Here is a 17,207-nt window from a genome sequence, read left to right as displayed (position 1 = left end):
AGGCAAAAAGTAGTCTAGGGGACAAGTAGGCAGTGTGGGGTGTGTGCCCAGGCCACTTTCCATGCAGCATGACTGAGTCATTCATCTGCCCAAGCATGCCCCTGCATGAGAAGAAGGTTCCTGTACTTTTTCTGATACAAGCACAGAAAAAACTTGAGACCAGCTATAAACTGGGGGAGTTGGCTGGGGGGGGCCAGCGATTACCACTCGGGGACTGGCTGGGCATCCGTCGGCGGGTGGTGAGCAATTGCATCGTGCATCACTTGCTTTGCATATTCTATTATTAATTACTACTACTACTACTACTACTACTACTACTACTACTACTACTATTTTAGTTCATTTTATTTCAGTTATTAAACTGTCTTTATCTCAACCCATGAGTTTTCTCACTTTTACCCTCCTGATTTTTTCCCCCATCCCACCAGAGGTGAGGGGAGTGAGCAAGCGGCTGTGTGGGGTTTAGTTGCTGGCTATGGTTAAACCAAGACAATAAGGTATAGGTATAGTGTGTGTGTATATATACATAATGTTAGGTATATGGATATATTTGGAAGCTATAGCAGCATGTATGTGTCCAGGTAACGCAGGAGGAAATTAATCCTAGTGCTACCTCTTGTCTAATAGCCTCACTACCCCTAGCAGCTCAGCTCTCTCTGTCACGAAAAGGACCACAACTTCTGCCTCTGATTTTGGGACAGAAGTGGCTCAAGCCAGATGAGGTGCACCAGGCATGTGGAGTGGCAATATAAACACCTGCTAGCAGGAACAGCTCCTGATTTGTAAGTGGGAAGGCAGGCTGTTTGTACCTCTCCTACCCTCAGCTCACTGGGCATTTTGAGGTCAGTGTCTTTATCCATGATAAGATGTGGCCATAGCTACGCACAGCTACCTGGTCCTCATTTGGATCAGGGCTAAGGTCACCTCTGACTGATACAGCTGTGAAAAGATAAAGCAAAGTGCTGACAAGAGAGATACTCATATTCTGAGAAATTAATTTTATTTTCCTTAACATAGTATGAAGAAGGTGTGCATTCCGAAGTCCTGCACTTCTGATTTGTTTATAGCTAGAGATTTTTTATTTCCTGTAGTCATTTCCTCCAGTTCCCTCCAGCCTCTGGTATAAAGTGATCAAATAGTAAAGTCCAGAGATTACAATTACTCATCTCTTCACTGTCTGTTGTGTCATTCCAACCATGAGACTCATCTTTCAAGCATGTTCAATGATCTTCACACTGGGCAATCTGGTGGCTTCTCAGTCACAATCTCCTGGTAAGTTCAAATCCACAGATATTTATTTAAGAAATTAATATATTAGTTAGCAATATTTCTGTGCATGCATTACCTCATGTGTTACAATATTCAGTACTTTTTTTGGTGAAAAGTATCAACCAAACAGAAACTGATATCCAGCAGAGATGAAAGTGGGTTCTTAAAAAAAAAAAACAATAATGATGATGAAAACAGATTTTTATGACAGTTTTCTAACTAAAAATCAAGGCAGAACTAGCTAAGCTTGTGTCTGTTCTTTAAGCAGGACTACTTACTGTCTAAAGCATAGGTTATAACAGAGTAGACTGCATCCAGAAAAGACTAGCTTTCACACTGAACAAAGATGGATAAAACAGATTCTGGGTAAGACTTCAGCGCTTAGTATTCTGGAAGAATGAACACAGTGGGAAAATATCCAGCAATGTCTTGCCCCTGAGAAAGCATCAAGGTAAAAATACTATTAAACAGCAAAATTAATAAATACATTAAACACTGGTTATCTGGCTACCTAAATATAAGAACATATCTATTTCATGCATTTGTCTGCAATGCCATTACTTACAACTTGCCAAAGATAAATGGATTCTTACAGAAATCAAACACAAAGCCCAACACATAGACCGATAATCTAATCTTTACTCTTGTTAATTTATCACAAGTTCCCTGTCCTTCATTTTATAAGGAGAAAGAAATACTTTAAAGTTATGCTCTCATCTTATCAACCTATAAATCAGCTCTCTGTTCTGCTGTATGTACGGCAAGTACCATTTTCGGCAATGCAGCACCACCTGATTCTCCAGTGTTAATTGCTCCTGTGAGTCACTGGCTCTCCTGTGAGGGGACATGAATCTTCCCTGTCCTGAGATGGCAACCACCTATAGCCATGCTGTACTGATGGCATGGCTTTGTGGAACAAAAGTTGAAAATTATAGTTCTGGTGCTTGTTTGATGCAAATGCTTATTTGATGCACCATGCCTAGCAATGGTGGGTGATCTTCTGAAAAAAAAAAAACCCACTCAGTTTGATGGGCTATAAGAATTATGCTGTAAGAATTATGTCTTGCCTCAAAATGTCTATAAAAAACTCTCTCTTGCTCTCTTGTTCCTTTTCTTGAAAAGAGGTTTTCTATTCCATCTCTGTCCTGTGCCTTCAATTCAGCAGTCTTGTGCGCAAGGAGTTGCTCTTTTGCCTACATGTGTTCCTACTAATGAAGTGAAACTGTTCTCATAGATCAGCAGCATTAAGGGTAACTAAAGACTGTAGGCTCAGATCCGGGTCTTTCTCTCCAGTAGTTTCTATACAGTGTGCTGCAATATGTGGAAGTTCAACATGTGGTTACTTATCAGGTTTCGTCAGTGTAAGGAAATCAAAAGTGTTTTTTCTTCTTTGTTATGTTTCAATGAGGTTGCAACTGTTCCAGAACATGCATGTTCCATTCTGTTATCTTTGCAGATTGACATTCTGCCTCTCCTTTTTCTCTCTTTTGATCTGTTCCATGACATTCAGCCTTTTTACAATGTTCCCCTTCAATAGTATTTTTTCTCAGCAATAAACTTTGAAAAGTGCCTTGGAGGTGGAACGTACTTGCTCATCTTCTTGCTCATGGTTGTGCCTGCATAATTTATTGCCTAAGGAAATTTCTTTTTTTTCCCCTATAAAAGTACTTTCTCCACACACCATAGTTGTATTTTCCACTATGAGAAGCGCTAGGAACCCTGTGAGGTTAAAGTCTTGTGTGGAGCCCTACCAGTTCCCATCTGGTTTTAGCCAAGATGTAGACTTGGATAATTCTCTCTGAAGGTCATGCTCCAGGGGACTGGTATGTGTCATACAGCACTGCAAAATACTGCATACCTAGCTAGACCAGCAGGCCATCCTCAGACAGAAAGTTGCTGCCACCCCTCTTTAGCCCAGGGACTGCCTATTTGTAATGTTTTTTACCTTTCCATTATCATAATACAAAGAATAATGATAAATGTTTTACTTTGGACTCTAGGATCATGAATAGAAGAATGTTTTAAATAATTACAATTACTGTGGAAGAGCTGGCTCATCAGCTGAGAACGATCCATGGTGTTGCAGGTGGATTCATAAAAATTCCATCATAAAGAAAGGGAGAGAAATGGTCCCCTCTATTCTCTTTCTCTCTACCTCTTTCCATTAACAAAAGATGTAAATGATTCTGCCTCCAGAAGCATGGCTTCAAAAAAAAAAAAAAGGAAACTAAACACCCTCTCAGTTAAAGACAAAGGAAAGATCATGAGAAGAAAATACCATATTTCAGATAACCTGTACATATCCACAGAGGGTTTGATGTCAATTTAATCCAAACTTTAAAAACCTCACTTAGGCTATGCATCTTTTCACTTTGAAATGTGAATTATGCAACATACACATGCTATAATTTGAAAAGATGCATGCAAAGGTTTATTGAACTTTTACACAAAACACAACTCATACCACATTCAAAAAGGCTACAAAACTCATGAAATTAGAAAGCACAGTAGAAAATTGCCCTGACTAGAGCTCTAGAAACATGGTCTTTAATCATAAAAGATTGGTAAAGCCTTTTCTGTCCTACATAGCTACTTAATTATGTTAAGACTGTTTTCTTATGAAGTTCTTAAAAATTAGAGCACAGGAAAGAATATGTATATATCACCAGATAGTTTATTACAATTTCTGTTCATTTCTATTAAATGATTCTATTCATTGTTAAAATATTTAATAACATATTAGCTTCAATTTTAGTACATAAATAGCTGCAGTTGCTGGAGTTTATATTTAAGTGTTAAAATCCCAGAGTTTCAATTCGTAATATGCAGGTGTTTTGCAGAAAAAGCTTCTGATCCTAGAAAGATTTGTATGTGTTGTTAAGTTGATGTGCTCTGAGTAATTCTGCTGAAGTCAAGTGGATTACTCAGAGTGTTAAATCCATCAATAAATCATTGCAGGACTGGAGCAAAACTGATATTCTTCTGTCTTCCAAAAAAATATGCATTGCCAAACCCAAGATTTAGTGTGCATCTCTGAATTTCAGCCTGTAATAAGTAGTGTAGAGCTATCATAATATAACTGAAAAATAGAGAATAATGAGTGTTGTCCAAAGTTCAGAATGAATTGGTGTCTTTTGTTGCCTTCCAACAGGCTAGTCAGATCAGACCCTCAGCTTTTACCTAGTGTCCACTCCTTAGTGTGTGGAAATCTTGTGTGGTCCCTCTGGTTTCCTTGTTATCCGTATCTAGAACCAACCACGCCTTGAACTCATCCACTGCCAGTTTGAAGAGATCGAACACTCCATTAAAAGAACTTCATGCGATTCAGGGTTTTGATGCTGGTGTCCTTTTTGCGTTGGAATTGAGGGAAAATGTGGCACCTTGAAAAAGGATTTCAAGAGTTGGCCTGTACGAAAAGGAAAAGGGTGGGTTTACCAAAATCTTTACTTTTATTTCTCTGCTGGCAGTGTCAGGGTTCTGGGATACATAGTCACAGGTTCAAGCACACATCACCTATTCAATCTAAATATTGGCACCATAGTTTTTCTCAGGTGTATAAAAAAAATTTGCATGAACAAATTCTGTGTGATCTCTCTCACAGTTAATGAACCAGTGCTATTTGTGTCAATTCCACCAATTTCCCTATAAACATAATTTAAAAAAAAAAAAAGTTATTTATACTGCCCAGTAAGCAAAAATTCATTCAGAAAGACTAAGCAGTACAGTATTATTTTACCACTCTGAACTTGGAGGGATAAAACTCATAGCATTGCAGTATTTTCCTCTTGGAGGTATGTAAAACAAGCTTTTCCTCTCCTTTCTTCTCTTCTTTTAATGGTGTTGTCTGTTTAGGTTATAAATTCCCTTTTTCCTCTTCCTCCCTTTTTTCTGTACCTGTACAGCCCTTGTGACCAAATTGACTGAACACCTTAGAGTGATTAGAATCATTTTTCATAGCAAATTCTATAAGATCCCCCAAACCCTTTACCGATCATTTGACATCTGCAAGCACCTACTTTTCACCTCTTTGCTTTACAATTCCCTTCAGACTTCAGATACTAGCAGCTCCATGGTACTGAGCAACCTGAGACCAGTCTCAGATATAAACCCAACCCGCACCATTTGCTTAACACTGGAAATCAATGCAAGCAGACCTTTCACATTGTGGGCCAACTGCTGCAACCTCACAGCCAGAGAGCAATGGGACAAACGCTGGATGTTGAGCCCACCCTCCAAATAATGGAAAAATCACTGCTGTGTTTTTCAGTGGGGCTGCCCAGGTGCCCAAGTCCAAGTGAGGGTTTTGAGCTGGCACCCTTCATCCGGTAAGGGTCCTGGCACAGCCTGGATTAGTTGGCTATGCCCAAGACAGGCCTCTCAGATGCCCACTCTTTGTTATGTCCTACTGGCGAGACTGCACGCCTCTCTGCTTAGCCCATAGCCTATTCCAAGCGCAGGAAGTTGTGTGTGCACAGCTCTCTGCAGAGATGTTAAGCCACCTTCTGAGATTAAACTGAAGAATTTTGTTCATGTTTGACTTAAAAATTGGTTCAAAAACATGCCCTACAAACAGCATTTTGCCATCTGTCATTGTGCTAAACTATTGTGCCTATAGAAACAAAATGCAAATTAATTTTGAAACCAATTGTCCTTGAAAATATGTGATTAAGAAAGCAAGTACTCGTCCTGTTTTTATTTTCATAAGTGAAGCATGGACATTAGCAGTTCTTTCTCAAAGTGAAAATATCTGCAATCAGACTAATTATAAAAAAGTGGAAAGTACATATTTCGTTGCTTCTAAAGGGAATTGAAAGGATTCATTCTATACTCATAAAAATTATCTCAGGACAGTACAGTATTCTCCATTTGCTAATATTTATATTCTTTTTTATAATGTTAATTTTATTTAAAGACGTAGAACATGTAATTATAATTCAAATATGCATTAAATATACATTTAACTATCTTTATAGAAAATCTAAGTCCAAGTAGTCATATGGATTTCAGTTACACTAAGCATAACACTAGATACTGCGCAGCACAACCATGTGAAATTTTAATCCATAAAAATTGAAGTGTGTTTGTTAGTGCAATTGCAGACCAAGAATCCACTGTTAGGCTATTTGCCATCATATTTCTTAGTGGCTTTAGTTAAAGCCAAGATCATCTCTTAGACCTGGTGAGGGGACTTACAAAGGGCTTGAGGAGTTAGGAAACAAGGGCTACCTCTTTTAACAGAGATAGAACTGGCTGGATAAATTCCATTTTATGATAGGTTTTGAGGTTTTGAAGTTCTGTTTTTGCTTCAGCATGTAATGGTACTGACTTCTCTATTCTTCAGAAAAACACATGAGATTTTCAGTTTGAGAAAACAATAGAGAACAAACCTGCAGGCATTAGTTAGGAGAAGGAGGAGTTAGTTTCAAGTCCTTCTCTTGAGTAAGAGCAGAATCTTTTTTACCAGAGCTCCATGAATCACATAGCAGGGACCTGCAGCCATATCTACCCAGTGTCTCTTGGATTTCTGTCATAACTGTCTCTTGAATGATTTTGACAAAACAACACGTTACAACACAATTACACTTATACAAAAATGTTTTGACTAACTCTAATTACAGAAGTAATGAAACACCTAGACACAGAGATATAGCCATGAAAATAGGCAAAACTGTTACTTGAAACCACATGCCTTAGTCTTTCTTAGTGTTGATTATGGAGCAAAAGATAGCAACCATGAGGATAGTTAGGCCTGATTCCCATGAACATTCAGGATCACTGTATGTGATAAAAAGCTCATAAGAAATGTTTTAAAATTTTTCGACTTTAAACCCCTTCAGAAGTCCAGAGTGGCATCAAATGTAGACAGCAATCAAAGCTAAAATCTCCTATTCTCCTGCTAGGCAGGAATATTCCAGCAGAAGTTTTTAGTGGTAGGCACTTCATGTCTGGAGACAGCAGTCTGAAAATGTTACCCTCAAGTGGTTTCTTGCTGATATTCAAGACACATTTTCTCCCTCTTTGTTCATTCAAGTAAATATAATTTCACATCTTACAGAATGCAAAATAAATAACTTGTCCTTCTCCTTGATATAGAATGGATTTCTAATCTTTCCTCCCTCTTAAATTCTCCGGTTTTCTATGTCAGATTTATCTTCGGTGTCTGATTGTAGAATCCTGATGGACACAGATTTAAAATACCTGTGTCCCTAGCAAGAGCTATAACAAGGAGCTCAGAAGAGGAAATAATATCTGCATGCAGTCAGAGGACATTAAATGATCTTGCTTCTCTGTAAGGTGGAATTAGCCAGAACTACATAGATCAAATATGCAGTACACCTACTTGAGCTGATCTGCTCTGGGTTCATATGGGTCTTGACCTGGTCTTGACCTGTGGTGCTAGTCCCTTGTTTCTTACAGTAAACATCTGACAGTTTACACACAGTGGTATTAGTTCCCAAATAGTTTTCCTTAGCAGGAAAACCTTAGCAGGTATGATAGGGGAAAGCTGGCCTCAAGGTATAGGCCCTATGCATTGCATACACGTGAACCAGTCTATACCTTTTGGCCCAGAGACCATGGGCTGCTCTCTGGTGTTGTTGTGCATGCTTTCATTTTGCTATTTTGAAATTCTAATTTCAACTTCTGTATGTTATTTTACTCTGTTTCCTTGCATTTTAGATATTCTTATGTCTTCTTATTTTATGATCATCAGAGTCTATTGCATGCGTATCTTTGAAATACTGATTGCCTACCAATGTCAAGGGATGCTTTTCATACTCACTGCTGAAATCATATTCTCTGTCAATGCCCTGGGCAGGCTGGAAAGATGCCATCAGCACCACAATAATCAATTTCAATAACGAGAAGATGCAGATCACATGGGCAGCAAGAGAACTGTTTCCCAGCGAGAATGTGTCATTTTCTTATACGTGAGTATTGACAATACCTATTTTTCCCTTCTTAAAGGATTTACTTTGGGAGGCTGAAATATCTAAGTCCATTTGAGTCTTCTGTGAACTGTACCTGAAAAAGTTTTTAACATTTGTTAATCATCCAGCATGAAACCTGTTTATGTTCACAACCTGCTACAGAAGCGTACAAATCAATAAGCCTGCCGAATAGTCAGTTACAACAGACATTATATGAAAGATTTGTCCCTCTTCTGTCATTGTGCTAAATGCTAATGCTAATTACACTATTGAAAGTGGTTTTTCCACATATGTGTGTATATTTTCCTTGTTAACTGATGTCATTAATGACTAACAGAAATTTAATGTTTTGGTTAAAGACAGTAACAGTGCTTGCTCTTCCCTTTTCTTTGTGGGTGGTATATGTGAAAGACTTTTTAGCAGTAAAATTTTGGAAACAGGTTCATGAAAACTTCTGTTTGAGCAAGTCATTCTCTTATTAGAAAACAACAACATGAAGGAAACTTGATAATTTCAGACTGCATCTAAACCCAGGGCTGGAAAGTCAATGAGGTTTGGGTAATGAATTCCCTCACACCACTATGAAAGTTGCCGCTTCAAGGAACAAAAAGGAATTAACTTGTGCTAACTGGTAAGAGTGTTCCATTCACCAATATTATTTCATTTATAGATTTGATGAAGGCAAGCACAAAGTTTGGAAGCCGTGTCCCACCTATTTATTGGATCAAGATTATAATTCTGGATGTCTTTTTGAGGCAGAAGGACCCACCCTTGCCATCTCTATCAGGAACAGCAATGGAAGTGAAGAGCTTTTTTCTAAAAGACTAAAATCTGATTTTTATAGTAAGTATGTAAAACCACAGCTACTTCAGTAGTCCTAGTGTCTTCACTGATTCTCTAGTTGTCTCTAGTTGTTTGTTGAAGAAATCAATTATATTGGTGTGTAAAATGTTATCAGCATGTGCACCAAAAGCAAACTATAGTTATTTCATGATGATTTCCATCCCTTGCTGTCATGAATAGTTACACAGGCCTGTGTGCAGCTGCAGTTAAGTGGGATTACATGGGACAGTCAGATTTGTCCCAAAACACAGTTTCAAAATCAGAATAAAAATACTAAAATATATGGGTGTGCTTAGTCTAGTGCAGGCCTAATCAGTATTCATATCAGGAAAAAGAATAAAAGTTGATAGTTTCTTGTCTTAGTGCTGGCTGTGTGACCTTTCTCATATATTCAACCTTCCATTCTTTTGCCATCTTCCATGGGATACAAGGCAGCAAACTACTTCTTATCAAAGAAGCTGTCATAAAACCATCAGCAGATGTCACCAGAAATTAGTTGAGTGGCTCTGGTACAATCTGACAGCATAAAAGAAACATCCTTTTACTAGTAGAGACACAATGTTCCTGGTTTTAATAAATCCTTCTTGCCCCCAAATATGTATTTCATATCTAGTATGAGATTAGTTTATCAAAATCTTCTGGAATTGCACATAGTTACAGCATTTAAAGTGGAGGGATTTTTTTCTGATAAAAATCATGCAGAAAATATACAACGTGGAATTATCAGAAAAAATATATGTATTCCAAATGTATTATTATCATTTATTAATAATGTTTTACCAAAAGGGATTAAACAAAAACCTGTCAAGGCATCTAACTTTGAGAATACTTTTATATCTTTAGGATGAGAGGAAATGGCCTCAAGTTGAGCCAAGGGAGATTTAGATTGGACATTAGGAAAAATTTCTTTACTGAAAGAGTGGTCAAGCATTGGCCCAGGCTGCCCAGGGAAGTGGTTGAGTCACCATCCCTGGAGGTATTTAAAAGATGTGTAGATGAGGCATTTAGGGACATGGTTTAGTGGGCATGGTGGTGTTGGGTTGACGGTTAGACTCCATGATCTTAGAGGTCTTTTCCAACCTTAATGATTCTATGATTCTATCTCGTAATTTCACCAATATCTGGTAAATTATGGAAAGCTACAGCCTGATCCTCGAATTTTGGCTGTTAAACACCCACTGATAGTAAAATGAATTTCAAAAGGGTTAGGTAACAAAGCATAAATATCAAAGTTCAGACTTAAGTCTTTAAATTAGGAAGGCAAATAATACAAAAAGGCAACTAGAAGGATTGAGAAAGCAGGTAACACTCTTCTTACCCCTTTTTTTCCCACTACTGAAGACTAACCAGCTACATAGATCAAACCATTTCATGTTCTTTGGACCATATGAAAACAGTGAGTGGTAGATTCAGTTGTCCACAGGTAGACACCCAGCGCTTTTTGCAGGTGCCCTACCATATTCCATATAGCCTCCAGCAGCTGCACAAGTGTCTCTTGTAGGTTTTATGGTACTGAATTTGTTGTTCCCTTTCCAACGAAGAAGCCTCTTTCTTTCTCTTGATTGCAGGGAGTGAGTATGAGGAGACTGGAGTCCTTCCTTAAGTACTTACAATAGGTTCCTGGCATGAGATAGTATCTACCTTTGAATGTGGCACCTCGAATGATGAGCAGTCATGGTGTCAAGCTCCATTTTGATGTTTAATAGGGAGGTCAGCTACAAGAATGTGTCCTCCAAGAAGAAAGTCCACCTTCTTCACTTACTACTCAGAGAAACATTGAGACAATGAAGGAATAACAATAATTTTAACTGCAAAGTACTTCTTTTTAAAAGACTATAGCATAATTTGTTTCTCTTCTTCTTAGTAAAGCCCAATCGACCAGAAAATGTGACCTTCTTCTGGAAAGAGGACACTGTTACTGTAAGCTGTAATAAACCAGAGAGAGCTGTGAAGTGCTTGAGACTTGAGGTTCAATACAAAAGCAAGTTTGACAAAGACTGGCAAGTGAGTTGGACATGACATTTTTAGTCAACATTGGAAGGAGCTGGAAGTAGCATCTCCATAGAATGTAAAATATAGTTGTTTTCGAATTGTTCTCCCATCCTATATTTTCAAATATGGCTGGTAGGAGAAAACAGCTAGATTTTTAGGATCATGGATCCCTGCCATGCCAGAAAACATTTACTTTTTGAGTTATATGTAGTTGCCACCCAAAGAACTGAGGACAATCTAAGGGAAAGGTCATACATTCAGAAGAGAGGAGTTTTGGAAGACAAAAGCAGAAAGCAGAGTAGAGTAGAGAGAGAAAAAGGGAGAAAAAAACATGAAATAGAATGAAAGAAAAGAGATGACACAGGATTTTTATTTATTCTTAAGTTAGCTGTTAAGTATTTCTAAATATTATTTCATTGACTTAAACCTTTCCAGTCTCAAATATAACTTGTAAATATTTTGTGAAGTGTCTTTGCATATTGTAAATATGCAACTGTAACATAGTGCACTATGTAATGATTGTTATGACCTTCAACTCAGTATCAGACAATGAGGAATGGCTATGAATAGTGAAGAGTCAGTCAAGAAACAGAATTCTTCGAAACTCAGAGAAGTTAAAATGCAGTTCTGAGGTTTTGGGTTGGCCTATCCCTTGTCCTAGTTGTGACCATGACTGAATGTAGCATTCTTAAGCACTGTCTTGAAAACCAGAATTAACGATTATTACACCTTCCTTCTTAGTCCAGAACTTCTAAGTGTTGCAGTGTTGGAGAGCAAGGCTTTGATCCAAGGAAATGCTATTCTTTCCGGGTCAGACTGAAGAGGCTAGTACCCTACTGCAATGTAGTTGATTACAGCAGTGACTGGGAAGCAGAAACATTTTGGATGAATGGAACATTATTAGGTAACAGCTGCGCTACATTCATATACTGTCTAAGTACAAATGGGGAAGGGGTGACTGCAAAAGATGCTGGGAACATGAAGCAAATTAATGTTGCACTGTTGTGCTCCATCTTCTGTTATCAAAGAAAGTTCACGTGGATGTCTAATTGCCCATATTTAATTCCTGTCCACTTTGTTCCTGATGGCCCATAACACTATAATTTGTGCCATAATCAGCACTGTTAAGAGTGTCCTTATTATTTGTGTTACAATAGTGTCTAGGGTCCACCAATGACAGCAATGTGATGCATGGGGGGGAGGGGTGTGTGTCCCCACATATGATATGTGGACATCAAACCTGAACCCCAAGAAAATCCTTGATGCCCCATTTTTGAAGGCAGTTTGTTTTGAAAGTACGTCCAGTTGAACTACAGGACCAGAGGTCATAGCAGTCTGATGCTCATATGTGCTGGATTGATCAAAACAGGGAGGATGGGGGAAAAGAGGTGAAATGGAAGCAAAGTTAGTATCAGCACTGCTTTCCCACCAGACAGACACATTTAACTGAGTGCGATTGACTGCGATTAGATCTTTGATGGAAATAGTATTTCTACTGGTTGTCAAAACCAAAAAACAGATTTCCTGTAGTAAAGACTGTACACCATTCCAACACATTCGTATCGTACCAGCTAAGCACAAAATGCCACCTACTAAACTTTATCAGAACTATGACACACTCAGATGTCCAGTGTACCCAGATATGAGTTCTCTAAAACGCTATGGGCTGTTAGCTCAGCTGAAGAAAATTTGTATACACAAAGCTGGGATGAACTGCTGGAGCATAGGTATGTGTAGTCTGTGAACTACTTGTAGCCACAGTGCTAACCTCCATAGAAGCCTCCTCCACCATGCAGATCATGAGCCTGCAACAATATCCTCGGGTGTGGCTGGCAAATGCCCTTAAGAAAACACAGAGGACAATGTCTCCCTGTGCATCTCTGAGGGTGAACACATAACAGCCCTACCCGGACCATTTGACCAGAGGCTTCCAGCAGGTAACTGCAAGGAAGGAAAGCACAGACTAGACAGACTAATAGTTCAGTTGCTCTGGGTGTCCCTAGATCAGAAGTGACATTGGCACAGACCCTTCACTGGGACAAGCACTTCACTTCAGGACGTTAACGAGTTATTACTGACTCCAAATCTAATATCAGAGGAAGCCATGAACAAAGCTGTGCTCAAGAAGTTTCATAGACTCTGAATACCTTACTTGGGGATCACAACTTTTGTTGTGGCTTTCTGGCAAGCTGAACAAAGCAGGCAGGTGGAGCAGGCTGGACAGTTGCTCCTGTATTAATAATCATTTAGTTTTTATAGTAATCATGTGGAGAGCAGAAGGTCAGTAATAGGAGGTAGAATTTTGAGGTGGCATTACAAAAGCTGCAGGAAAAACTCTGAGAATGCCGAATATATATATAACACACAGATATATAGTTTTATATATCTGTGTGTTAGATGATATCCTGCAACTAGTTACTTTCTGGGTATCAGCACTTGTGGTTTGCTGGCTTTTGGTTTGCTGAGATGGGGAAGATGTTGTTTGTTTGTTTCTTTTACCTTGGGAAATAAGACATTTAGGCTACATGTAAAATTGCACTTGTAACTTTGGTGATTGTAAGTAGGTGTATGTAATACAGATCTTAGCACAAAGTTGCTGTATCACTGTCAATGCAATGTGATGAAGATGAGAAGAAATACTTAATTCATTCATAACACCTCTACTCTTTGCCTGTAAGCCCACCTCTTTTGTCCTGTACCAAGTCAATTTAGATAGATAAAAGCACAATTCTCTTTTGTTGCAAGGTTTGGGGAAGGGTGGCTTTTCTTTTCAGTTTCAGTTGAACAATTGAACTTGTCTTATTTGTTCTTTAAAAACTTTTCTGGTTTTTTTTAAAAGAAAAATCAATGTTCTAGTGCGATTAGGAATATTTACTGTTAAAGCAAAAAATAATTTTTTCACATACTTTTTTTGTGATTATCCCTAGATTCATGTGATGATGATATAAAATCTCAATCAAACACAGTAATTGTTTTAAGTTGTTTGCTGGCAGTACTTCTAATGATACTTATCCTCTTGATTCTTCTGTGTAAATGGCAGAGGTAAATATAATTTTATTGGTTACTACTAAATAACCATGTCATGAAAATAGAGCTATCATTCAGAATCAAGTCTCTTAGCACTCAAAATTCTTATCTGCTAAATTAAGTCATCATGAAGATGTAGAAGTCAGTCACTTAATTACTATTTGAGGGATAACGCATCCTGGCCTTCCAAACACCAAGGCCTTTAATTTTCAAAAACAGAACAATTCTGGTAAAAGACAATGTTTCAGGATAAAATTCTGTTATTCCACTTAATTTCTTCTCTTTTTTAGAAATCTAGTTAAATCCTGAGAAGCCAATTATTTTGGTTACTTTTTCTGAACCAACATTCTTTTGTGCAACTTTCATCAGACTCAATGTCTGTTTGCAGTAGGCTGAAGTAAGCTTGAGTGCATTCAACTTTAATAAGACTATATCAATATTTGGATTTGCAGTTGAATGACTGTTCATGTTTAGAATCTACAATTTAAAAAAACTCAAACCACCAAACAACAAACAAAGGCCCTAAATTTTGGCCTTTTTGGTGGAAAAAAAAAGCCAAAAATCCAGTATTTCAGAAAATGAGCTGAAAGTATATGGGACTCTGATAACCTTTTTAGATCATGAGATGAGTTTTTTCTCCTATACTTCTATGTTTCAAGTTTACATTTGTGTTCACTAAGTCAGTGAACTGTCAGTTGCTGCACCATCTTCCCTGTCTAGGGCACTGTAAAGCTTTGACTACTGCATGGAGCAGAATGGCACTTGCTGACTAGCTGGAAGTTTATATAGAGTCCAGATTTTACTGGGATGGGGTTGGTTGAAAATCCAGCAGAAAAATCACTCTTAGCCTGGTGGCATTATCATAGTCTTATAAGTGCTTTTTGCCTTTAGAACACATTTAAAAGAAATCAAGCCTAGAGTACTGTCATATAAAATATATTTGTGGCTACAGAACTGTGCTGAAGTAGATTTTTGTATGAATGACTACACTATAACAAAACATTCATTTGTATTTTTCTTTCCTCTTTGCAGGCTTCAAAAGTCAGTCATGCCTGTTATACCGGATCCAAAATACATATTTGCTGATGTCTTCAGTGATCATAACGGAAACTTCCAGGTAAACATTCCCTTCCTAGCAAGGCTGTGAACCCTACACTGTTGAGAATAATTTGAAAGTACCTACTGATACTTGCTCTGCACAGACGTTACCCCAAGCACTCCCTGACTCAAAAGGAAAGCCCTTCCACTTGTGCAGCATCACCAAGAGGATTCACAGAGCAAATACCAGAGTTCATACAATCAGTGTAGTGCTACTTTGGTACTGTGAAAAGACACTTGCTATAGAAAGAGACAGAGAAATTGCTGGAGAAGAATTTAAGGTTGTCCAGAGGCACAATATGCAGTGAGATGCCACCGTGGTGTTTGCATCCATTCCTGCACGCGGTAACTCAGGGAGCTTGCTTCAATCTGATCCTGCCCTTTATGTTTGTGAAGTGCTGTGAGACTTAGTACTGAGCCAGGGATGGCACTCATGCCTTTGGAGGCATCAGTCACAGTAGGTAGCATCCTCTCTTAGCCACAGAGGTGTATGATCACTAAACCTTTAGACACGAAATGTCTGTCAAATGAATAGATCACAGTTTTTGCTTTGGTTTTCTTACTGCTTCTTGAGTCCATGGTATCACATATGTGATGTATTTTTCTGTTTAATTGGGCTGTCTTTATGTTAATTACTACTAAGTTTGCTCTGAGTGGAGACAGGTCAAATATTTACATTTTCAAACCCAATGACAATATCAGAGAGCAGTAATATTGTTCCAGTGACAAACTGAAAACTTTCTATATATAACATAGCTTTAAACTGAAACCGAAGAAGAAAGATATAAATGCAAATTAATACCGAAGCTTTAATAGAGAAATGCTATGTTGTGTATGTCTCCATGTAAACTCAGTGTCAATTTAGATTAAGTCAGGGCTTGGGTCAAAGAATGCATGAATCTATCAAGGAGGGAACACAAGGTATTTTACACATCCAAGGTTTTCTAAAGGCCCTGATTAAATACAAAGGTGCATTTAATGTGGTCTCGATAATAAGTAGGAGTTTGTATGCATTTGTGAAATCCTGTCTGCTTTCCCACCATCCTGCCTTTCTTCCATCCTGCTATCTTGTGCCCTGCTTGTCTATATTGCTTCCTTTTCATCTTCTCCATTGTGGTTTATCCTGGAAAGATGCCATTATTAAAGGAAAATCAGTGTCTGCACAGTCAGGTTTCTTTTGATTGATATCTCAGTCCCTGCCAACATCAATATTTTCATTTTCCTAGGAATGGATAGACAAAACTGAACATGCAATGGTACGAACCAAGCTAGAATATGAAGAGCCAGAGTGCATCATTGAGGCAGAAAGCCAGCAAGAAGACGAGAAGAATAGTGACAAACAGGGGCCTCAAGAGAAAATCTTCAGTTTTTCAGGAGCAGCTGAAAATAATGACCCCAAAGCAGCTCAGATTGCCTGCCTGATGCCAACGTCTAACACCATAGCTTCTTTTGCTGGCTTCCAGGTTTTAATGAATGACGACATGTATGTGATGTTATGAAATTTGCATAATGCAGAAGGTGTTAGGAAATTATATAAAAGATCCTGATGAGTTTAGGGGAGTGGCTGAACAGAAAAGTTTGTCATGAGTAGACTCACGTCAAGAAAGACCCTAGGCTGTGTTATCTGGTTTCAGATCTGTTCTTTCCCAGCACTTATGACCATTTGGGCAGGCTGAGTGTTTAAAATAAATGCCTGTTAATTTATAGAGTTAGGATTTGTTGTTCTAATTGGGGCTTATCTCTAAGACTAAACTGAGCTCCGTTTTCCTGCTATGGAGACAACAAGAGCTCCTCCGTAATACACGTTCGCAGAACCGAGACTCAGTCCTTGCACTTATGGAGTATGTAGGGCAGTGCAAACTACACTGTTATTCTTCCCAAATGAAGAGAGAAAATAAAGGGATTGTTCTGCTAATGGTCTTTGTCTCACAAAGACCAGACCATATACTGCTCGTTTTCACAGGGATAGGATACTGTTTTGCAAGCCCTCCTTAGACTAGAAGTGCTTGCTTTCGTAAGCTGCTTCTCCCATTGTGAAATGTGGTGCTG

General features: G+C 38.4%; 1 protein-coding gene across 1 annotated transcript; it reads left to right on the top strand.

Moving 5' to 3' along the window:
* The first annotated feature begins 1,196 nt into the window (after nucleotides 1–1,196).
* On the top strand, nucleotides 1,197–16,657 carry LOC104076515 (cytokine receptor-like factor 2). The gene is made up of 8 exons (XM_009577413.1): nucleotides 1,197–1,272; nucleotides 8,087–8,198; nucleotides 8,869–9,041; nucleotides 10,906–11,045; nucleotides 11,775–11,937; nucleotides 13,961–14,075; nucleotides 15,093–15,177; nucleotides 16,385–16,657. Exons 1-8 carry the CDS (start codon nucleotides 1,197–1,199, stop codon nucleotides 16,655–16,657), a joined length of 1,137 nt encoding a protein of 378 aa, XP_009575708.1.
* The last annotated feature ends 550 nt before the right edge of the window (nucleotides 16,658–17,207 follow it).

This window comes from Fulmarus glacialis, unplaced genomic scaffold, assembly GCF_000690835.1.
Source record: "Fulmarus glacialis isolate BGI_N327 unplaced genomic scaffold, ASM69083v1 scaffold1300, whole genome shotgun sequence".
NCBI classification, from domain to species: Eukaryota; Metazoa; Chordata; class Aves; order Procellariiformes; family Procellariidae; genus Fulmarus; species Fulmarus glacialis.
The sequence above is the reverse complement of the archived record's forward strand: the minus strand, read 5'-3'. Positions and strand labels throughout refer to the sequence as shown.